At 36.2% G+C, this 24,919-nt stretch overlaps 1 protein-coding gene across 6 annotated transcripts in view; it reads right to left on the minus strand.

Annotated features, from left to right (window-relative positions):
- Nucleotides 1-24,919, minus strand: part of LOC141459754 (lysine-specific histone demethylase 1A-like) — a 419,413-nt gene that overhangs the window by 164,237 nt on the left and 230,257 nt on the right. Inside the window, exon 14 of one of the 6 annotated variants that reach the window (XM_074139214.1) lies at nucleotides 1,336-1,364. The exons of the other annotated variants lie outside the window; for them this stretch is intronic. Within the exon in view, the coding sequence (XP_073995315.1) occupies nucleotides 1,351-1,364 (14 nt within the window). The 3' untranslated portion in view covers nucleotides 1,336-1,350. Of the gene's footprint in view, nucleotides 1-1,335; nucleotides 1,365-24,919 lie in introns of those variants that run through there. 6 annotated transcript variants of the gene reach the window in all.

The following is a 24,919-nucleotide window of genomic DNA, read 5'->3' on the forward strand; positions in this document are numbered from 1 at the left end:
TAATCGGTCGTTAGACGTAAAGCCTGCCAAAAAAATGTAGATCTTACTTTATTTTAAATTATTACAGATAAGTTATTGTACTTCCCAGCCGTGGCAAGTGGAAATCTAAATTATTCTTAAAAACTCACGTTTCAGTTTGAATTTTTCTCTAATAGAATGAATTTGTATAAATACACTACATCTCTTCGACCAACGCTACATAAAATTAGAAAACGAATATGTAAAATTGTCTAGAAGAAAGAAATTTTCTTTAAAAAACAAAATGGTAGTGCAACAGAAGTGATAGACCAATTCTCATTCACCAATGTGAGAAATAAACTCAAAAATAAAACTGCCAGAAGGGCTCTTCTTTGAAGGAAATTAAAGAAGGAAAACACATTTAAACAACAAAAAAGTGTCAATAAGAAACATGGAAACTAAACACGTGAAGAAACGTTAGAGGGAATTGAGAAATATAAAATGAATTAAAGAAAAACAAGAGATAACTAGAGAAAGCGAACGCATAAAAAATCGGGCAAAGGAAAAAAACGTCTTTTTGCCCTAGACCAAAAGGAGCTCTTGCCTTCAGGAGTCTGAATAAAACGCAAGCGCTCCGTCATTCTCATTGAAACCCCAATCATTAGATTCTCATTCAAGAAACTCAAAATTATTAAAAGAAATAAAACGACCAGTGTTGCAAATATAACTTAAATGATCAGAATTTAATCAATATAAATCAACACTCTATTACCGTTCTAGTTCGACATACTTAGCCATCACTACCATGTTCATTCTTTACATTATATCATATAAATCTAATTAATAATCACTTAGCTTGTTATTTAAATATAATCAGACGCGGTGTAAACAAACTCAGATACAGAATTGTAATAAGCAGGACTCTTATCCTTAGATTAACTTCCGAAGTCCTTACCTCTCTCTTCCAAACACATAACCATTAACTCTCATCAACCTTCTCACCCATCACCCATCACGAATCCCACAGTATCCTTGATAAAAATGATGTCATATTTGATTTCCTTTATATCTTGGGAAGTTTCAAATAAACTTGTTTCCCTACGTTTTGCCAAAGGCGAAACAAATTTTAAAATTAAATTGCAGATGTCTACAAACCATCCTAGAATAAAAGTACTAATATAAACTGCAGGAATTTAGAATCCTGAAGCAAGGATTGAGGATGTTAAAAGAAAAAGTTATTTGGTAAAAGAGACGAAGGAAATTCTAGATAAGTATGTTCACAGTAAGATAAGAAATGGCAGTATTTGTGCATACGTACGCGCGCGGTGTGTGTGTAAGTGTAAGGGGTAGGGCGCCAAAATAGGCTGAAAGGATAATTGTAGACATCCTCCCTTAGTCCAAGTTATCTGGAACAATAAAGGCGCCTTTAATGACTAACCGGCTCACAGGAGTAATTAGGAAGAAGTGCGCGTTACATCCCCCTACAAACCCTTTCAGTTCTGATCCTCTCGCTCTAACTTATTCCAACTATATACCACCTTTCACATGCTAATCTCTGTTGTTTAGCTTTATCCAGCAGCCAACCATCTAAAACCGTTTTACTTCTTTTCTACAAGTAAAGACATTGTAACTCTATTTTAAAGGCTTCAATCAAAACCTCACTTTCCAAGCCATTCCAAAGAATTTTCTTTTTACAATTCGTACCTTAAACAACTACTATCTTTCAATGAACTATAAAAGAAGAATTTGCATTTCTAGAAAGCTGGAATGGAGTCCAGATATAAGCAAAATATATTTGCCTTTAAATCTGAATTCATAAACTACTCGTACATCTATCTCCAGCTAGAACATTTTCCAACAAGTTCATACAAATGAATCCGAAAATTCCAAGTTTTTGGCCATAAGATTAAATAATACGTACTTCAACACTTCAATTCTGATATTTCAGGTTAGCACTGGCACATCAATGTCTCCTGTTTCTAGTAGTGGCGCAGGAGCACCAAGGAGGAGTATTCTTGGCCTCTTTCTGTACACAGCAATACGAGGGTCGTTTGAAAAGTCCGTGCAAAGTCAGAGAGATAACACTACTGGCGCGCATCGAGGTTATGTTTAGTTAGTAGCATCTCTTGGAAGAACACACACCAAGTTTCAGCCAGATCGGTCTATTTCTTTGTGTTTGGCATTCGTTTGAATCGAGGAAGTCGAGTGATTTTCAAAAAATGGACGAAAAAGAATTTCGTGTGTTGATTAAACACTACTTTATGAAAGGCAAAACGCCTCAGGAGACTAAAGAGAAGCTTGATAAACATTATGGTGACTCTGCACCTTCGATTAGAACAGTTTATAAGTGGTTTCAAAATTTTCGGAGTGGCCATATGGGCACAAGTGACGCTGAACGTTCTGGACGCCCTGTTGAGGTTACTACTCCAGAAATCATTGATAAAATCCATGATATGGTGATGGATGACAGAAGAGTGAAGGTGCGTGAGATTGCTAGTGCTGTGGGCATCTCGAATGAACGGGTACATAATATTTTGCATCAACATTTGGACATGACAAAGCTATCCGCAAGATGAGTGCCGCGATTGCTCACGCTTGACCAAAAACGAAATCGTGTGAAGTGTTACAAGGACGGTTTGCAGCTGTTCCAGAAGAATCCGCAGGACTTTAAGCGTCGTTTCGTCACTGTGGATGAAACATGGATACATCACTACACTCCTGAGACCTAAGAACAATCTAAACAATGGGTTACCAAGGGGGAATCTGCGCCAAAAAAGGCGAAGACCGTTCCTTCGGCCGGAAAGATTATGGCGACTGTCTTTTGGGATTCGCAAGGAATAATCCTCATCGACTATCTGGAAAAGGGTAAAACTATTACAGGTGCATATTATTCATCGTTATTGGACCGTTTGAAAACCGAGCTGCAAGAAAAACGCCCTCGATTGGCCCACAAAAAAGTCCTTTTCCATCACGACAACGCACCAGCTCACACCTCAGCAGTTGTGGTCGCAAAATTAATGGAAATAGGGTTCCAACTCGTTTCACATCCCCCCTAATCTCCAGACTTGGCTCCCTCGGACTACTATTTGTTCCCCAATATGAAGAAATGGCTGGCGGGAAAAAGATTTTATTCAAACGAGGAGGTGATTGCAGAAACGAATGGCTATTTTTCAGACTTTGACAAATCCTATTATTCAGAAGGGATCAACAAACTAGAGCAGCGTTGGACGAAGTGTATAAGCCTAAAAGGAGACTATGTTGAAAAATAAAAAAGGTTTACCCCAAAAAATTAAGTAGTTTTTATTTTTGCACGGACTTTTCAAACGACCCTCGTATATACGTATATATATATATTTCGTTATTAATCTTGCTAATTTTAATTTATAACAGTGAAATTTTATTGAATTGGTTTATTTGTTTGGAATTAATAAAGGCTATTTTTTTTTTATTTATTTTATTAAGTTTTCTTAAAAAACTGGGAAACTAAAATATGGATAGCTCTAGTGTAAGAAGTCGATTAGTTATCGAAGTCGATTAGTGGGAAGGAGAAAAAGTGGAGGCACGCAGTTGGAATAATTCAAAAATTTGGCAAATAATCAAATCTAAGAAAGAGTCAAAGCACAGATAACTAATAAAGCGGTCACTTCTATTGTTGTTTAGTGACTGAATTTTTTTTTTTAACGTAACTTGGTAGGTAAAGGTACGTAAGTTGAGTCAGTTTGCAGTACGAACGGATGGGTTCTTCAAAACTGTCTTTCTTTTTCTCCTATTCTGGCCAATTTAAGAACAATCACAGTCAGGACAGACTATTTGAAATTCCTTTGTAGTTTGTATTTAGTTTGTCGCCATATTGAGCGGAACATACTAGTTTTCATTTTCTTTAATTATTTTCTATGAACACATTTTATAACATTTTAAAAACACCCTGACTTACCCAGTCAGTAAACATAATATATGACGTAGTGGAGGTTAAATTCTCTGCACCATGCTAATGAATAAAACTCTCATACTGGATAAAATCCTAACCGGTCAGAAGCGAGCTAAGATTCATAAACCGTACGAATACTTGAGACCAAAACTTGAAAGAGTTTGGAGGGTTTGCTCTGGTTGAAACAAATCTTCAACACATATCTTTTAGGCTTGGTGACTTAGTAAGAAAAACCAAACAAAAGCATGTTTATTAGGATTTGTTTGCCTAAATTAAATTATATTAACAACTGATTCGCAAAGTCGAAAGAGAACTGGAATATTTTTGTCGCATTTTTACGTTAGTTTCTTTTAAACAGCACAATAGTCGAGCGGTTAGAGGCGAGGCCCACTAAGCTAAGAATTGTGGTACTGGGTTCGAGTCCCGGGTCTAGGCCTTGGTTTTATTTAATGATTAATAAAAGAATAAATTGTAAAGTATTTTAGCTAGTCGCCTCCGTCCACGACACCTAATTTGGTGAGCGTGCCTGAAAAAATAGGCGTTCCTTTCCTTTGCGGCAAAACAGTTTTCTTTTCTTTTCCACCATTTAATGACGTAGGAGAAAAGCATGAAGCAAGTGGTGTGAAAAAGATGGAGGAAAGAGAATCTCGACGGTACAAGCAGACGGCATTACAGCCAGTAAATCAATGACTCGGCGTTATTGGAAGTGTGGTGTTGAAGATAGAAGGGTAACGTGTTATCGAAAGAGCATGATGCTGTGGCAAGGATGGGGGATAAGAAATAGGATGGCTAACATCATTTACACCAGCACCTGCATAGTCCACCTACGTTCGCTGCCGAGAAGAGAGTATTGTGCCAGCCCGCCGCGTTACGGATCTCTAAGCATACACTGTCAGCTCAACTGCTACCAGAAAATTAATTGTTTTCACATTTACTGGTTCATTCAGTAAACATGGGACAATTCATGCGTTGAAATATATTTCATTAATAACACATTAGAAATTATAATCACCCTTTTTAATACTCAACCCTTTTAACAATAGTTATGGATTTTAGTACTTTGTCATTTTCTCAAAAAGGACCCAATGATTTTGGTAGAAAAGATAATATATAATTGCTTATTACTATTTCGGAGTATTATTCGGATATGTTTTTGGTATAACTGAATATAGAAGTTTAAGGAAAGGGTTTTATTTTAAATTTCTTTAACTATTTCGGTTCGAATCATTTCATTTAAAAACTATATTTTATAATAAAACAGCATCTATGGGTTGGGTTATATTGAAGAAAGTGAAAACTGAAAACTTCTAGCAAAATTCCTCAAAATTTATTTAAAGCATTTAGAAATCAATAATAAATTCAGCTAGTAAATTTTTAACAGGATGTTGAACCGAAAATCAGGAATACCAAAATATGATTAATATCCGCCCTGAGAATTAACAGGTTCTTTTCTGATGAATCATGTTGCGTTCTGCTGCATAAACAATGCTAAATAGAGCAATACGGTGTTATTGCATAGAAATGGAAAGCTCTATCTAAATTGAAGATTCTTTTTGTTTCACTTTATTTGTATATTTACAACTGCAACAATTGTTGCATCAAATAAATTTGATCTTTCTGGTTCAGTTCACTTGTAATGTCATGGTTAGAGCAATCACTGGTGAAACTCTTTCACAATGATTTAATCACAACAGATCTCTACGCCACTTCCGCTTCAAGCGACGAGGAGGATTGTCTGAGAAGTTAAGAGAGGAGAGTTGTTGGACAAGAGGATTAGGATGGAGAGCAAGGAGGCTGTGAAAGTTGCGGTAGGGAGACTTTATTAGGTCAGTGACGAAAGGGATGTGAAGGTCAGTGTGTATTGTAAAGTTAGAAATGTAGTAAGGAGCATTCAGGATTTTCCGTAGGATTTTAGACTGTAGTGTCTACAGGCGTTTGGAGTTAGAAGGTTTGGTTGAGCCCCACACTTCTGCTCAGTAAATTGACAGTTTGTGATTCAAGTCGAGTTTGGATCTGCGGTTAAGTAGTCTAGTATGTTAAGTAGCTTGTAGCGTCTGTCCACGTCTTGTCGTTTCAGTCGAGTATGTGGGTTCCACGTGAGTCTCTTGTTAATGTACAGTCCTAAGTAGCGTACTACGTCAGCTGGAGGAATCGTTACACCGTTCAGTCGAACTGGTGGACTCGCAGATTTTCGTTATGTAAAAGTAATGTGCACTGAAAAGGAAAGAGCCCAGAATGCTTCCTTGAAGGACTCCAGCTTTTATGGATATAAAGGACGAGAGGGCCTGCCCTTGACGAACACGGCAGTACTGATCAGTGAAGTAAGATTTTAAGATCAAGTAAGATAAAATTAATTATTTTTATTTTTGACTTCAGGAAAAAGTTTAAAACAGTAGTTTTGTTTTTGCAATGAATTACCACCCTGGATTTTTTAGAATTCAGGTGCCCCTTTTCTCTTTCTAAGAACCAATTTCAGCTCCCAGTCCGTTGGTCGGCATAGCCCGTTTCGTCTACTAGAGTCCAAAGGGGAAGGCACAATAAGCCTCTTTTAGCTGCGGTGTCGTGGGGCATAGGTCTCCTCCCGTTTTACATTTCTAATTCTACGGTATGAATCATTCACAGGATCAGACTGTATCTAATTTGGTACTGGTTCCAGGATTCATTTCCCTAGCGGGAATCATATCTTACCAAGAGTGTGAAATGTAAAATAGTGGCCTCCTAGATTTTTTTGGTAATAAAAAAAGGTTTATTTTGATACAAATCTGCCATCATTAGCGGCAAGTGATAAACTTATTTTAGAAAGAGAAGCGTAAGAGAGGCGCATTCCTAGCTGCCGGTGAGAGAGACAGCTAACTGCATTATCTCCCAAATACAACAGCAATATATTTTAGTCAATGTACAAGTCACCTGAGTGGCCCACTATTTATAAAACAACACATTAGTTCACTCAATACTTCGTTACACTATTAACATTCAATAGAGGGAGCATTCAATTTAATTCAAACAAGCACTAACCTTCATTAATGAATACAAACTAGGATCAAAAGAAACGCGTCATCAGTACTTTCTATAGGCCAATACCTTTCATTAATTAATGGTACCAAGCCACTGGTAGCTTGTAATTTGAAAAGCTACGTTAAGGCAACATAAACTAAGGGTTCTATCTTTGAAAGGTGATAAAATTACAGCAGTTGAATTTACAAGACAGAATGAACATTGAGTTTCAAGTCAGAAAGGGTTTATATTTTATTTATTTTTCTACTTTTTAACAAGATTAATTAAAAACGTGCAAGTTGTCACCTCATTTTACAGCTTTAATTTAAATGAATTCTGTTAATAAATATAGAATAGTTTGCTACTTTTTTTCATTTTGAAGTGTTAAACTCTTTCACTTGAATTTCACAAGCCAACCAATCGCAAGTAAGTGACAGTTCGCTAGAAATAAAATGAAATCTTCTTAAAATGTTTTCGCAAGATCCTAAGTAATGATGTATTTCTCCAACAATTATTGTTACAACAAATAAATGTGGTACGTGATAACACAGTATCAAAACTTTTAAACAAATCAATAAAATTGGTTTTTGCGAACACTTTTTAAGAACATTTAGGTTCACACTCCACACAGCAGACTGATCCACTCGTTGTGTTCAAGTTCAAGCTAACATGATTTACTGAGAACCCTTGAAAATGAATTTTCCTGAGAAAATTTGTTCAATAAAGTGATGTGACGAAAATAAAATGGAATTCCTTTGAACCATTTTCGGGAAAATCAAAAATAACTTTAAAAAAACAAGAAGGGAGTAAAGTTGCACAACTGTTTACGAAATTTGGACAAAATATTTAAATATAAATCAAAATATCATAAAAGATTACTCTACATTCCAATTCAAGTTTCCTGTGACTTTTGTATTCTGTTCACACACAAAAATATGTGCTAAAAACTTATTTTTTATAGTATTCACATGAAAAGAAACTTGGTTAAACGATACAAAAATCGATTTCGAAAACAACATGGTTGCAAGAAGTCAAGGATAAAAATATGTTATAGATTTGTGAGCGAGTATGTTTGTATGAATTAGCGAAAACTGTATTATAAAATACAAAAATCACTGGAATTTGAAGCAAAACATTAAAGAAATTATAAGCTGCGGCGCCAATGACTCCAAGATCTTGGTGCGCCTCAACTTAAAATATATCCATCGTATACAGGGTGACCAGAGTTATATGCTCCACCCACTTTTTTTTTAACGGCGGGAAATTTCGAAAAAATAAAAAACCCGTATTTAATCATTTTTAGTCTAGTTTATTTTCAGTGATTGACCCATTTTTTTAAACCCCTGTATCTCGAGATACAGCATCCAACTTTGTTTTTCAAATGGAACGTTATATTTTTGTTGCATATTTTGATAGTATTTGAGCTCCTAAAAAAAACAAAAAAGTTTTTTTTTAAATCGGTTAGGTTTTTCGAAAGTTATGGTAATTTAAAATATGAAAAACATATTTCAGTTTACTGTCAAAATTACGTTATTTTTTTTAAAGAATCTGTTCAAACTGGGCACAACCAACGGATAGGCAAGCCAAAACTCTGGACTCCCACGCTTTGCTTGTAGCAGCACTTATGGTGGCGAAGTCAAGATCTAGGCAGGCTAGAGTTATTCGACGTTCAGGTTGTTTTTTCTATAAACGTTTGGTGAGGAGTTTTAGGAAATCAACTAATCGGCCCATACTTCTACCAGAGAGAACTTAACTGGTGCAAGGTATCTAACTTTTTTTTCAGAGACATTTTGCCAGTTCTGCTTGAAGATGTTCATCTACAACGTCGGCTAGATATGTATTTTCAACAAGATGGTTGCCCGGCACATAATGCGAGAGTTGTTCGACGTTCAGGTTGTTTTTCCTACAAACGTTTGGTGAGGAGTTTTAGGAAATCAACTAATCGGCCCATACTTCTACCAGAGAGAACTTAACTGGTGCAAGGTATCTAACTTTTTTTAAGAGACATTTTGCCACTTCTGCTTGAAGATGTTCCGCTACAGCGTCGGCTAGAGATGTATTTTCAACAAGATGGTTGCCCAGCACATAATGCGAGAGTTGTTCGACGTTCAGGTTGTTTTTCCTGCAAACGTTTGGTGAGGAGTTTTAGGAAATCAACTAATCGGCCCATACTTCTACAGAGAGAACTTAACTGGTGCAAGGTATCTACCTTTTTTTAAGAGACATTTTGCCACTTCTGCTTGAAGATGTTCCGCTACAGCGTCGGCTAGATATGTATTTTCAACAAGATGGTTGCCCGGCACATAATGCGAGAGTTGTTCGACGTTCAGGTTGTTTTTCCTACAAACGTTTGGTGAGGAGTTTTAGGAAATCAACTAATCGGCCCATACTTCTACAGAGAGAACTTAACTGGTGCAAGGTATCTAACTTTTTTTGAAGAGACATTTTGCCAGTTCTGCTTGAAGATGTTCCGCTACAGCGTCGGCTAGATATGTATTTTCAGCAAGATGGTTGCCCAGCACATAATGCGAGAGTTGTTCGACGTTCAGGTTGTTTTTCCTACAAACGTTTGGTGAGGAGTTTTAGGAAATCAACTAATCGGCCCATACTTCTACAGAGAGAACTTAACTGGTGCAAGGTATCTACCTTTTTTTAAGAGACATTTTGCCACTTCTGCTTGAAGATGTTCCGCTACAGCGTCGGCTAGATATGTATTTTCAACAAGATGGTTGCCCGGCACATAATGCGAGAGTTGTTCGACGTTACCTGGACAGACATTTCCATGAAAGATGATTAGAGACTCGTTGTCCCATCCAATGGCCACCTCTATCTCCGGACTTAACCCAAATGGACTATTTTTTGTGGGGATACCTAAAAAATAAAGTGTACAGTAACGTTAATCTCGTGGCTTCAGTCAATGATCTGAAACGTGGAATAACTCTAGCCTGCCTAGATCTTGACTTCGCCACCATAAGTGCTGCTACAAGCAAAGTGTGGGAGTCCAGAGTTTTGGCTTGCCTATTCGTTGATTGTGACCAGTTTGAACAGATTCTTTAAAAAAAAAATAACGTAATTTTAACAATAAACTGAAAGTTTCACATATTTTAAATTACCATAACTTTTGAAAAAACCTAATCGATTTCAAAAAAATTTTTTTCGTTTTTTTTAGGAGCTCAAATACTATAAAAATATGCAACAAAAATTGTAATGTTCCATTTGAAAAAACAAAGTTGGATGCTGTATCTCGAGATACAGGGGTTTAAAAACATGGGTCAATCACTGAAAATAAACTAGACTAAAAATGATTAAATACGGGTTTTTTATTTTTTCGAAATTTCCCGCCGTTAAAAAAAAAAGTGGGTGGAGCATATAACTCTGGTCACCCTGTATATAGAAACATCTTTGTAAGAAAATCGATCGGTGCGAGAGCTAAGATGGAAAACCGCTTCAAACCTACATAACACATTTAAAATAAAATATATAGGATTGAAAAATTGTCTTATTATGAGACATTCTAGAAACAAAGTAAATTAAAAGGTGTTTCAACAGCGTTTAGCCCAATTATGAATTTAAAAAAAATAATCATCTTAAATTGTTCCCTACAGTAGTTCAGAAAAGTAAAAAGCAGAAAATTTACTGCAAGTAAATCCATCAGCAACACGATATTAAGTAAATACTCCGTTCAGAAAACCTCTGATAAACTCTGAACTTTTCAGAACTGTAAGAGAAATTAATTGCACAAAAAACTAAACTATGTTGCAAAAGGCTTCCAGGTAAAAAAGTGGAAACAAATTTAATGTAGGTTCCTCAACTCTGTATTAGATTGCAGTATTAAAATGATGCAAGAAATAATAGCATAAATCATGAAAAAAAAAAAGCTTGGTTTACGTGTGTATAATATCTTGGAGAACAGAAATTGCACAAAAATATTAGATGGACTGCATAAAATAAGAATTTAATTTTTAAATAAAATGTTAGATAAATAAATATAATTAAACTTCTACGACTAAAATCAAATTAATGAAAAAAATAAGTTACTGTAAGACACGCAACATTACAATAAATTAGTAACAAAAATTACAAACGAAAAGTATAACTTTTTTTATTTAATATAACCTAAAAAAAAGTATCTAATAACTTGTATACGTGTTAAAAATTCTCAAATCTGAGTTATTATTTTATTACAAGTCCTGCTGCACGTACAGACCTGGTGCGCTAATTTGGGCTATTCATGGACTAACACCTCACTTGGAACTCACAATTGTAATTTTTGTTTAGAGCACTTTATACCATCCAAAGCTATAGAGCGACTAAAAACAAATTAATCCACGGATTCTCGTATTGTTTGCCCTTCCATTGTGGCCCTTCAAAGCATCATATTCGATACTCTAGATTAGTAAGTCGGTCATCTTTGAGGAACAAGTATTCAGTCCGCAAATTTCTGTTACTAGTATAGTGTACTGTTTTCACTAAACAATCGATGCCCACACAGTATTAATTTTTCTGTATAAATACATATACACAATAAGTAAATAGGTAAACAAGATGAACTGTTGCGGGAAGAGCAGGAGGAGAGAAGCTACCCAACGATAGCACTCTCTACAGGAGAGAGGAGAATGTGAAGAGGAGAATATGAGTAGGAGAAAGGAGAGGTAGGAGAATAATTACGTTTAGTTCTTAGACAGTAAGGAAGTCGCGGGGCCACTGGCGATTCAGTCGTCGAGGAGTATTGTCAGAGGAGGCGGGAGACAGTACAAGAGGATTTGAGCAAGTAGAGAGAGCAGTATGGAATTTTCAATATTTAGTCTTGGCGAGTTGGTCTATGAAGGGAATGTTGAGGTCGGTGTGAAGGGTGAGGATAGTCACGTAGAAAGGAGCGTCAGCTATCTGAGGAGTTTTGATGAAATGTTTGAACCGTCCGTATGTTTGTAGGTTTGGCTGAACCCCACAGCTCTAGTCCGTAAGTCCAGTTTGAGGATGGTATTGTATCGTAATCGTTTGAGTTCTATGGGCAATTTAGAGCGTCGTCCAAGTAGTCTGTAAAGCAGTTTCGCACGTTTCGTCATTGCTTGTCTTTTAAGTCTAGTGTGTGGGTTCCACGTGAGTCTTTTGTCTATGTAGAGCCCAAGGTAGCGCACCAGATCAGTACAAGGAAGGTACATTAATTTAAAGTAACTTTTCTGATGTATAACTGTTATGAAGACAGAAACAACAAGAGGAGAATGCTAAAACAGCCAACTTATAAAAAGTCAGAGAAGGAAATGCCTTGTTAAGCAAAATAAGGCAACAAAAACAGGGTTATTCCAGGGATATGTCTCGGTATTTCCAATAATGCCAAAAATAAGGGGCTCAACTAGACTAAACTAATACAAACAAACAAAAAAAAAAATAAAAAAATTCAAATTAAAAAGAAAAAAGGGTCTAATGATAGAGCAAGTCAATTGCGGAGAAAAGTGACGTGGAGAAAGGATAATGTGTTTGTATTTGTATGAGAAAAGGTCGTGATCCCACTTCACACATGCAACGGCCATATTGCAGCGCGCCTACCGTAAAGCGCCAACCAACCAATTCGTGAGTTCTACAATTAGTAAACGTAAAATATCTGGCATTTATAGCACTCGAAATTCAAAGGACCTGCATGACTTCGATTTAAAATTCCGCATAAATTGTAAATGTACAAATCAATTAATACCAATTTTTAAGACTAACAATAATGATTCTAATTTTTGAACTATTGTTATAATTTAACAACTCTTTTTCGAAAAATTAGCTCATTACTAAACAAAATGGCCTTCCAGACAGCCAATTTTTTTTCAAATTTGTAACTTGAGAATTTGAGTTGATTCTTATTACTGTTTTAAAATAAAAAGTTGTTCCATTAAAATTATTATGACCCTTTCAGTCACTTCCCACCTTCTCATCTATCTACATCATCTATCTTACAAATCCAAATGAATATAAAATATAAAATATATTCATAAATCAGGAAGAATGATCAAAAACCTAGAGAAAACGTTCTCTAAAGGAGGTGTCTTGCACCAGACCGGAAATAAAAGTTGAACTTAATTTAAAACAGTTTAAACGCACACCAAATGCCTAGATTCGATCGTAATTAGGCAGCTATTAGACAGAAGTGAAACTTTTCAATAAAGAAATAATGTACGGGATAAAACTGATGAAACTCCCAGAAAAAAAGCAGTTTTTAAAAATACCTAAAAAAACGCAATAAAGTTCAGTCAAATACCTACCCCTTGATCGAGTATTTCTGATTTGAACTAATTTCCTACAATTTAAGTTTTGTCATTAAAGTGGGTATTTGAGAAAATTCTTTAAAAAATCAATTCTGCAAAAGCGGTACTTAACGTCCACATTTTGTACTATTTTCGATCTCAGAAGACCTCAGGAGAGATATTTCAGGTGAAAAATTTAAAATAAAAAACAAGCATAATACCAATCCATACTTCTCCTTGCTAGCAGAAAGAGCACAAAGAATGGTAACACAATTTCTGCATATATACGAGGTGTGTTCAAAAAGTAACGGGAATTTTCGTTTTTTGAAAAAAATATTTATTTATTCATCTACATTAATATTGTCGCCTTCAAAGTAGTCCCCTTCGCATACAATACACTTGTGCCAGCGCTTTTTCCAATCCTCGAAACACTTCTGAAACTCGATCTTTGTGATAGCTTTCACCTCTTTCAGCGATTCGCTTTTAATGTCATCTATGCTTGTAAAACGACGGCCTTTTAATGTTCTCTTTATGTTTGGAAATAGAAAAAAGTCACATGGAGCCATGTCTGGCGAATATGGAGGCTGGGGCATCGTTAAAGTTTTGTTTTTGGCCAAAAATTCACGAACAAGCAATGAAGTGTGAGCAGGTGCATTATCGTGGTGCAAAATCCATGAATTGTTTTGCCACAAATCCGGGCGTTTTTTTCGGATTGCTTCACGCAAACGGCGTTGAACTTGTAGGTAGTACTCCTTATTGATTGTTTGACCTTGTGGCAAGAATTCATGATGCACTATGCCATTAAAATCGAAGAACACAGTGAGCATAACCTTCACATTCGACCGCACTTGTCGAGCCTTTTTCGGTCTTGGCGATCCAGAATGCCTCCACTGGGACGATTGAGCCTTAGTTTCGACATCATATCCGTAAACCCATGTTTCGTCACCTGTTATAACACGTTTCAGTAGATCCGCATCGTTGTCGACTTCATTGAGTGACTCTTGAGCAACTTCCATTCTCCGCTGTTTTTGTTCGAAATTCAACAATTTTGGAACAAATTTTGCTGCCACACGTTTCATACCCAAAACATCCGAAAAAATTTCATGGCATGAGCCAATTGATATGGCAACATCATCAGCGACTTCTCTGATTGTGATTCGGCGATCGTTCATAACCATTTCTTTCACTTTTTTCACGTTTTCATCGGTTGTTGATGTGCTTGGACGTCCAGGTCGTTCGTCATCTTCAACGTTTTCGCGGCCATCTTGGAAACGCTTATACCACTCGTAAATCCTTGTTTTACTCATAGCAGACTCACCATATGCCTTTATTAACATTTCACACACTTTATTTCATTTTTTACGCAAAATTTAATACAAATTCTTTGATCCATTTTTTTTAACAAACAAAAATCGCCAAGCTCGAAAAACACGTCTAACCTTAACGGCTGCCACTTAAGAAGTAAACAATGAATATTACTGAAAATTTTATCGTACTTCAGGGGCATGTGTACCAACATAATAAAAAAAAAATTTTACAATCAGACTCTCCAAACCCGCGAAATTTAAAAATTCCCATTACTTTTTGAACACACCTCGTACACACATGGTAAGTAGATAAAAACCTTTAGCATAAGGCTTAATTTGGCGATAACCCTTCAAATTCAGGCTCTATCTTTAATCGAGAAATTAAAACTAAGTAATTCTTAAGTTCTGATGGAGCAAAAAAATGATTGAGCTTAGTTGTAATTATTTACGGATGTAAAACTTGAATTTTGTTTCTAAAACTTTTGGTCTAAAGTAGCTGTGTGAGTTAGGAGGGGCAAAATGCTCTAAATGTTACAAGTTTCTTGGGCCAAAAGAGAATTGGCTAGAGTTTCAATAGACAGTGAGGACGCTCCTTTAACATTCTTCTTCAACTTCCAAGTTCTCGGTGTAGTTGTAAGCAGACTTACTTCAGCACTTGTAAAACGGGTGGATGACTTTAGTAAGAAGTAGACAAGCTAGAGAGAGAGTTCATGGATGGGAGGAGAACATTTAAATATGCAGCCAGAAGTCAAGTCAGGTTGTCAAATCCAATATGAAGTTGGCTGTAGTCTGTAGTCAGAGAAAGGAGAAGAAGTTTCCCTAACTCGGACGACACTTGGTAAAACATAGTTAAGTGTCTACTGTTATGGTATCCAAGGCATGGCCATAGTGACAGAACTGGCAGTAGTTCCCCGTTCTGGCTACACAGTTTAGTATTTCTGCACCTCCTCTGGTGATAAACTATTCCCTATGAGAATATGAGAAGAGCAATCCACCGTATCACCTACGGATTCTACAGGCCCACGAGTGTGCATTCAACTCTATGTATTCCCTTTGCCTTTTAACCCCTTAATTGCTTCATCATAATCTCAAATATTTACTAGTCGAGTATTGCTGAATAAATAATCAGTCGATTAAACCTAGCCTGCTACACTGCTCATCTACTTATCGCTCCATCTCATTCTACTCACTAATTCCACTTTAATTTAAATGAAGCAGCCCGTTCTTTGGCCTCCAAAAACCCGACTGCAACTGGGCGTCTTTATTCTCTTGGCTCTGCCAGTAATTGCAAGATAGACACAAACACTCAAGATCAGAATTAATTCCTCTTTGGAGTCGTACATCATTAACAAGAAGATGGTTTGGAACTATACACAATTTTAGACTTGTAAACAGGAATAACCACTTTTAAAATTACTGCTTAGAAAGAATTGTAAGCATGTTAAAAAAAAACAGATATTTTTTAAATATTCACAAGGGTAGAGCAAGGGCAGCTCGCCTCAGGCACCAAAGCTGAGCTTAACCAAAATGTTTTTCCAAAAAGAAAACATTGCTTTTATTTCTTTATATTTCCGCATATAATTTTTTTATTATTATTATTATTATTATTATTGTGCTCTAAAAATAAGCTTGAACGTTCAAGATTTAAACCAAAAGCTTGCTATTTGCTTTATTTGAACACTTTATTCTCGCACAAGCTATGGTCATGAAGAAAATGATTATACCGTTCTAACACTTGTATAGTATTTGACTAAGAGTTGATTCACTAAAATTCCGAGAAGAAAGTATGTCAGTATACCGGAAATATGACTACAAAAAGGATTTTTGGCGTGCCCATTAAGGCGTTGCGGAAAGAGATTTTTCTTGAACGTACACCAAAAGTATAGTAGGCCTTTCTATTACTTTGTTTCAAATTCTCGTAGAATATAATGTGATTGTAGGGCAACTGTGATATCAACATTCCTTCAGCAGTCATATTTAATTATAGTGAACAATTTCTATTATCGATTCATCTATTTTAAAAAAAAAAACTCTAAATCTCAGTTTGATTATGTAAACTGTGGTAGGAGAAAGTTGTGTTAGTGTTCTGTGTTGGTAGTAATAACGCTGAAACGGCATCTTGACAGTTAATCGAAGTGTACCACTCTACCACTCAGAGTCAACTACTCTAGCGGTCGTAGTTGACCGCTTTGGAAATACGAGGGCACCCTGAACACTTGTTCATTTTGGAATGATATTGTTGCTTTATTTATTATACCTATACCAATTCTTTGGGTTCCATTTCCTCCCTTGAAAACTGGGATTTTGCCACACATGACCCGATATTCATTTAACACGGGTCACCACTAAGTTTTCAGTCTTACATTACATTTTGCACTAAGTCCCTTAAAACGGAAGATTTCGGTTTTTAATTCAGGCCCGACATTGATATCCCATCCGAAAACAATATTCTCGGAATAAAACATTTATTTCCACTCAAGAGATACGTTCGAAGAAAACTGATATATTTATGTGTAATTAGTAAGCTAAGTTCAGCAATAATTCATTTCTATATTTTACCAAATTTTTTACAGTTTTGGTTGTGACGCAAAAGGAGAGCGTGCGAGAGAAGCGATGCAGAAATAAATAATACAATTCGTTTATTTATTTTTTTAGCAAAAACAGTCACAGTAAATCTCTTGAAAATTATATGCAAATAATATAGAGTTATGATTTAGTTTACAAATGTAAACACAGAACAAGACTGTGCCACTCACTATACATACGTTGCACATTTTTTTATACACTTTGGAAATGTAAAAGGCGTTTGCTCCCAGATATAACTGTAAAGAGGTTATAAATCATTTGATACTAGAGCCAACCTCGGGACGGGAAGTAAACCATCTGTTTTAATAAGTGAGCTGCGGTGTTGAGCCTAAAGCAGGAAAAGGTTATGTTAGAATTAACTAATCAAAAACAGTTTTTGTTCGAACAAAATTACTGTACCTGTGGCCAATGTATTGCGTACATCACTCTTCATGTACGAGTATTTGTTGCAGCTGCAGAACCTTAGGATTCAAATGAACAAAACTTGTGGAGCATGTGATAATCACATCGCTTTCTCTAACTACAAACATTTCAAAAATAACTGGCAATTTTTTTTTTTTTCAGTGAAATAGCAACAAGCTTGAGAATTGAGACTGGTTTCGTAAGCAATTCAACACGGGGGGGTATCCGGTTGCAACTTCCTCGTGGCACCTTCTGTCTCCGAAGCAGGACCCAGAGATAGCATGAAGAGTTGTCCCACAGTCAGGTTAGGGTAATCCTCAATTTCCGCCTTTTGCTCAGTGATGAGCCAAAAATTTTCAAACATTTGGAGAAGAAGTTTTTGGGAAGGGAAGGATCCCAGACTATATCTCGCTTGTCTTCTTAGCATTTTTCCATCTAATACAAAGCGCCAAGCGGTGCGTGCCAAAGGATGGATTGCAAGAGGTGAAGGATAGATGAAAACGAAATCATTAAGGTACCAGGCGCTTCCTCGGAGTAAGAAGCAGTTGACAACTATTTCTGTAGGACCATTTTTGGATTTTGTAGGTATTCAAGGTGTATAGTATAGATTAGGAGGCGCCACGGTAGCCGAGCGGTTAAGAGGCGAGACCTGCAAAGCTAATATGCATTGTGGTACTGGGTTCGATTCCCGGTCTTGGCCTTAGATTTTATTTAATGGTTAAATGAGAAATAGTAAAGTACGTTTGCTAGTCGCCTCTGACCATGACACCTAATTGGTAGTTGAACGTTAAGCCCCGCCTGAAAAAATAGGTCTTTACTTTACTTTACTAGTATAGCTTAGGTTCGAACTAGTACAAGTCTAGGTTATAATTCGGTGATTAAGGCGCAAAAATATACAAAAGTGACTGTCACATCCCACTGTAAGGCACGGAAAGGCTTCACAAGAACATGGAAACGCCAAGTGCTTTGTTCACATGATTGAAAACCTTCGGTAGGAACAAAGGATATGAGGGAAGGTGAAATTGCGGAGTCAGTGACTGATGTTTCTAGTTTTTGGTTTAATATGTAAACATAAGAGATTATTTTTCAAAATCGCTACAAAATGTGCTTCTTGAAAGAAGTTACTCAAAAAAACAACGTACCACATTTCTTTCTTTCATAGTTGATTAAATTCAAAATTTGAAAGCGGCGTCAAACAGGCTGTAGGAAGAACAAAGTTGGAATATCATCAATCACTCGCTGATGGAGACATGCCACCAGATATGTGTACGCTACAAATATTGTTAGAGAGACATTATTGAGGACGCTGCTGTGAAATTGTAGATTGCGTGACTGCATCCCTCACCATCCACTTATACATCGTAATTATGATTTACTACGTATATTTTTTCTCCTACACTGAATAATCCAAATAGATTTTTAATTCTAACAACTTCTTACCAAGTATGCACAATGTATTATAAAATTACAGTATAAATATTTGCAGTACATGTGAATAAGGTAATGACACGATTTGAATGTAAATCGGCCAGTTTATACATTTACCCTTAGTATACTTATAAACTTGTCAAAATGTTGATGTCTTTATTTAGACGCAAAAAAACACACAGATAAATATGTTCTCTCTTAAATCAACAATCATTCACGAATCTATAAAATAACTTTTGCGATATGAAGATGAGAAAAAAGACAGAATAACTTTGGAATATTGCTCTTTTTATTCAACCTAAAATGCCCAAGTAACTTAAACTGCTGACAGAACCTGTTTGTAAACTTAAGGACTAGTGGGAAAATATTTTTTATAGTTTCGAAAATATGGTTGGGTGCTGGATAATATTGTTCATTCCATCCGTCGTATCACTCAAGCTACGAGTATTTTTTTTTTTTTTTGTTTCTGACCTGTTTCAGATTTTCAGCTATCATCAGAGATTGAAGTTTGATGAAGAGGATTTACCTTACACTTATGTTTTTCGAATATCTTTCCCGACAAATTCTGCTTAGCCGTCCACTCTTTTAGTAGTCTGAAATGTGAAATGTTGGATTGCCAAATCTGTTTTCCACAAGGATGTAGATTTTAAGACAGTATTTTCATAATTTCCTTTTTAATCTACTTCCAGCAATTTAAAAGGAAAGTTTCTGCAGCCTTTGTCGACTTCCACAAATATTTTGATTCGGACCGGCATAACTTACTATGGTCTCTAAATAATAGTTGCTAGGTCTAAGCACGTTCGGTCACTAAGATATCTGTTCAGTACTTCTTCATGTTGCTTACTTTTTGACTTTTGAAGGTGTTGTAACGGAAAATAGAGATTAATACAAAACAGGTCCGAAGGTAATCTAACTTCTGGTAGAAGGACTTATTGTAATAGATTCTTTACATAGTGGTTAATATATTCTTTCTCTAACGCACTTTGTTTAGCGAAACAGTTGAAGAGAAGGGTTATATCATTAGCCTACTGAAAATGGTTGCTTCCTTCCTAGGAAAGAAAATAATAGCCAAACTTGAAATATCCACTAATTCTTGGAGTCCATTTCTGGACGAAGATGAGTATAATACCAGACATAGGGAATAGAACATGGACCTTTAATGACTCAGTCATGGCTGGAGAGGCGGTCCCAGCATTAATTGATCAATCTTCCTTAGAGGACTGGCCGAAGTCAATTCTAGAGGAACTGAAACTTCTGAGGATCTCATAAACTAGGGGGCATAAGTAAAGTCAAACACATTATCGAGACAGTCCACCGTCCGATCAAACAGTGCTACTACCCGGTTTCGCCATATTTTCAAGAATTATTGAACAAAGAGCTGGATGACATGCTTGAACTCAGCAATAATAATAATTTTTTCTTTGGGGGTCAGTCCTTGTTAAGGCATCTCTTAATGAAGAATATTTAATTTTGTTTTAATAAAAAAAATTAGGCTCAGCAGTAGTTGAAAAAAAAGGATTAGAAGACCAAAAAAGAGGGGAAACAAAAGAAGAAAGAAGAACCAGCACTACAGGAGGCAGTGGGTGCACGGAAAGAAGAAATAAAAGGTTAACACGACAGAGTTGGTTCTAACACCTCGGACGACAGAGATCTGAAGAAAAAATTTGAGTCTTGGACAGCTTGTCTTCTACCGTGCAGAAATACGCTCGCAAGAGGATTAATTGTGGAGTAACTGGAACCAAGGGAAAGATCTAAAGACGTAAAGACACGAACTGAGAATCTGGTGACCGCCTATTTCAAAGCTGATTCTAGCGGTGAGTGTAGCAGTGACCCCAGCGCTGGTGGGTAGTTAAGGTAAAGGAAATTTAACAATTTGGGCAAGTTTGAGCTGTTCATTTATTATTTTCAATCAGAAGCTTTTTTTATTTTCATTTTTAGTGTTTTCATTTTTCTTATAAATTGAAGCATATTCTTTTTTGTTAGCAGGGTCTCTTAATCTAATTTAAAGTTTTTTCTTTCAGAATTTCATTATCAAAAATTTTCTTTTGTACTACAAAATTGTGTAATAGTTTGTTCTAATATTTGTGTGATTACAATCCAGCAATTAAGCATTTATTACAATAAAATTCAATGGCCACATAGAAATATCAAAGCAATGTTCATTCAGTTCCTTAGCCACTTATTTTTACTTACCACTTTTTACTAACTCTAACTAGTAACAGAAGGAGTTGTATTCGTGAGGAATTTCGATTCTGAAATTTCAACAAAAATAACCGTTTTGAGACAAAAACTGTTCTGAGTCCAAACAGCTCTAAGTAAGTGAAATGAAAAACATCAGAAAAATCATCCAAAATAATCGATGCCTGGAGATTTCCTGGTCCAGGCTGACGCCACTCATTGGTCTTGGCACACCTCATTCCCTACCTTTTCATTATTTTTTCAATTGTACCAACTATTCTTCCACTTTTTAAGAACGAACAAAAATCGAGAAGCGTGTTAACAAAGACTCTTACAAGATATTAACTCCCATATCTCATCAACTTCACTTTAAAAAAAAAATTTATATATGTATCATGCAAAAGATTTTGGGTGATGATAGTGTAAGATTAAAAGAATGGTTGTTATTCTGATTTAGTTGATGAAGTATGAAGTGTTAGAAAACAAAAAGAAGAGAAATCTGTTTGAGGAGGGGAATAAATAAATATAGAAGATAGTAAATAGGGCGTGTTGCGGGCAATTTGACGGCTGGTAATGCTGCGGCGAGTGGAGAGTGGTGTTGATGGGCAGTGATGTGATAGGCTGTGGTTAGAGTTATGGAAGAGAGGATGCTGAGTGTAGGATAATTGGTTAGTCGTGGGGCAGCGTGCACTCACAATACCTGGTATTTACACATCGGCGCTCTCAGTGTGCAGAGCAGACCTTCTCGCCGCTAACACCAATCTCTCCTCAACATCATCACATCATCAACCCTTGCACCATCGCTCTCTGCTAAATACATGGTATCCCTTTCTTCCAAACAACACACTTCTTCCATTTTTTTTTTTAATCATTCCTCTTCATCACACTCAGTTTCAATCATTATGAAACTATTCCATACTTACTTCGTGGCTATCAACCTTTATGACATCCGTGTTGTAGTATTTAAATTAGATAACCCCAGTTACACAATCTTTGAGTCATCATGCTTTCACACACCATCATGAATCATCAACTTAATGTACATTCAAGAAACTATTTCATGATGCAGTAAATTATACTTAAGTATAATAGGGTATATACAAATTCTGCATTTCTTTAGCTGCAAGTCTCGGCGACAAGATTTCTATTAAGGCCCAACAAATATCGTGCGAAAAGTAAAACAGGAGAGTGCCGCGTGAATCTTTCCGGACCTCCAGGAGATTGGATTCCAACCCCCTTCTCATTCGAATTCCACTTGCCATTCATTTTTAGAAAATCCTGAGACAAGTAGTCAATAGGTAGGATCACGATTGAGCGGTTAGTGTGAGAAGTCGATTAGATTGTTTTATGCAGTTAAGAATAAGTATTTATCCAGGAATTGGTTCCCGACAGGTTGTCTGTGCAATCTGATTACCAAGATCTAGATAGAATGAATGAGTTTTGGTCAATGCAGTCATTGTTTTGTTCTAGATTCGGCCACAAAAATCTTCTTCAGAAACCTTGATGACATCACCCTACCGTTCAGATGTTTTCCCCCTTCGTGAGTTTGTTTTACGCGGCACACTTTTCTTCCGGTAGAAAATTTAATAACTTCATCGAAGTTGAGATTAATGTAACCAACCCAAATTTAAGGAATCGATCAGAAAGGAGACCAAGTAACAAGTCAACTTTAATGGAAATAAAAAAATACATAAAAGCAATTAAACTTCATTTTTTCCGGAAAATTTGCCACCACACAACAAAAATATAATTTTTTCGGAAATACGTTCCAAAATTGGCATTTTCTGACGCAATGAGAAATATACTTTGTTTCTTTACAAACAAAGATCGAGTCCAAACAATACAGATGCTACACGGCCCAGTACTAGAGGTACCAACAGAAATTTGTTTCGTTGTTCGTATCAAATAACTTTCCCAGTAACTTTGAATTTTTGTTTAATTAAATCAAAAATAATATGCACTTTTAATCATATAAGAAGTTAAGCAACATTCTTCAATTCCAGCTAGCTCTACAACTACGGGCTGCAATATAAACAACTTTCAGAGCGTATATAAGTTATAGAGAGTACAACTACTTGAAAGAAAATGTTTCTGTATGTTTGTTAAAGTCAAGTATCTACTTGTTGCAAATAAGCTTATTGTGTTACAAATACGTATCAATGTTTCATCAGTGCGTTAAGCTAGCGATGCTTAATTCCACATCAAAATGTGGTCTACAGCACACAAGTTTCGCTTCCTCTCTCAAGTTAGTGGATGCCGGTATAAGTAACTGCATCTCCATATTATTATACTTCTTACTTCTTAAAAATTGTGTAAATCCACAAACAGGCTTAGCCAACACTACTCATTTTATCTGCGAACAGAAGTTTCAAGAAGACACCAGTACAAGCTTTAGTTGTTGCACTGTAGTGCTTTGTTTTTCGCAGTAGCGGTGTAACTACTTATTTCAACACCTTATCACACAACCGCTTGTACAAGAAACAAGCGCGTCTTTGGAATATTCCTAAAGGTTTAAACACAGAACAGTGAATCTAATTTAGAGATGAATGTTGCATTTCCACCATCAATGCTGAGCCTTAAAATGCAAACTTATTAACACTTAAGAAAAGACATGTCAGACATGGACGCTGTAATAAAAGTAGTTATGGCGTGAAGTGATCAGAATAAAAAGCAATTAAGGACAACCATTGATTTAATTTGGAATAGTCGTTAAAGAAGTAAAGTATTTTCTTGTTTAAAAGATGGTTATAACAAGCGGAACAAATATACAGCAAGATATCTAGATAGTGTGAGAGTAGGCGGTTAAAATCAGAAGGGAGGAGAGATGGGGATGAAAGCAAAACTAGAAGACTTGGGGCCGAGCTTGAACTATGATTTGTGGTGCTGGCAGTGTACAATTAAAGGAGTCCAGTATTTGTTAGGTGTCAATGTGGTCGGCACCCACAGGAGCCGCAGAGGCTCGCCAACACTCCAGGTGGCAACTCCACTCTAGAGTTCTAGCCACTCACACTCACGCGCCCTTAACACCTACTCATTAACTTCTGTCAACATTGATATGTCTGTTCTACGGTGTAATTATTACTTCAAAGATTGGTACTTCAATCGAGAATTATGTATGTATAAAAGCACAATGGGAATAGCGAAAAATATATTATACACGATCTAACAGTCAATTTCAGAAAAAAGAAATATACAATATAATATACTTTCGGAATTAGTAGTTATTAATTTTATTTTAATTTTTTAGATTTAGTTTCAAAAATAATTCATTACTTTTACATTGATGGCGGCAAGTTCTCTCTCTTTGCTAAGTTTCACCCTTAATTTCCATGTCTTGGTTTGTTTTCTTGATACGAAGAGGAAACATGGCCTAAATTTAGAATATAAAGAAATCAGGGCTAGGATTCTTTCAACCTAAATGTAGGAAATCATCTATGAGGGGCATAAAGCATCCGAAAAACAGGCGAAGACAATGCACTCGAACCAGTAACTGAGGGAAACCGTACCACTGCGATTCTGAGCTGAAGTTAAGTGAATTAATTGGGGCCAACAAGCGATGTGCAAGTCCATTAACAAGTCTCTGCTGGTCAAGTAGTCAAATAGCACATCTCCTAGCATATAGACCGATTTTATCTCTCTTTATGTCTTCTTAAGCAACGGTAGGAGAGAAAATATCTCCAGAGCGTGATCTACGTGGAGACTAAGGAGGAGACAAAACGTCTGTTTTACCCTGTTACATATGTGCTGCAAACGCCAGATTGCGAATGAGGTCTCTTATTGTTGGAAGTCTAGAGGAGGTAACCAGCAAAAACGATTCGTAGGAAACCTTAAACCTTGTAAAAAGGCGAATATTTTTCTTTTAAGAGAATGTCATAATCAGCCACTTTTTCTTCATATAGTTAAGGTGA

The sequence above is a fragment of the Rhodnius prolixus genome, unplaced genomic scaffold (genome assembly GCF_049639745.1).
Source record: "Rhodnius prolixus isolate KJV_2025 unplaced genomic scaffold, Rpr scaffold_1, whole genome shotgun sequence".
Taxonomy (NCBI): Eukaryota; Metazoa; Arthropoda; class Insecta; order Hemiptera; family Reduviidae; genus Rhodnius; species Rhodnius prolixus.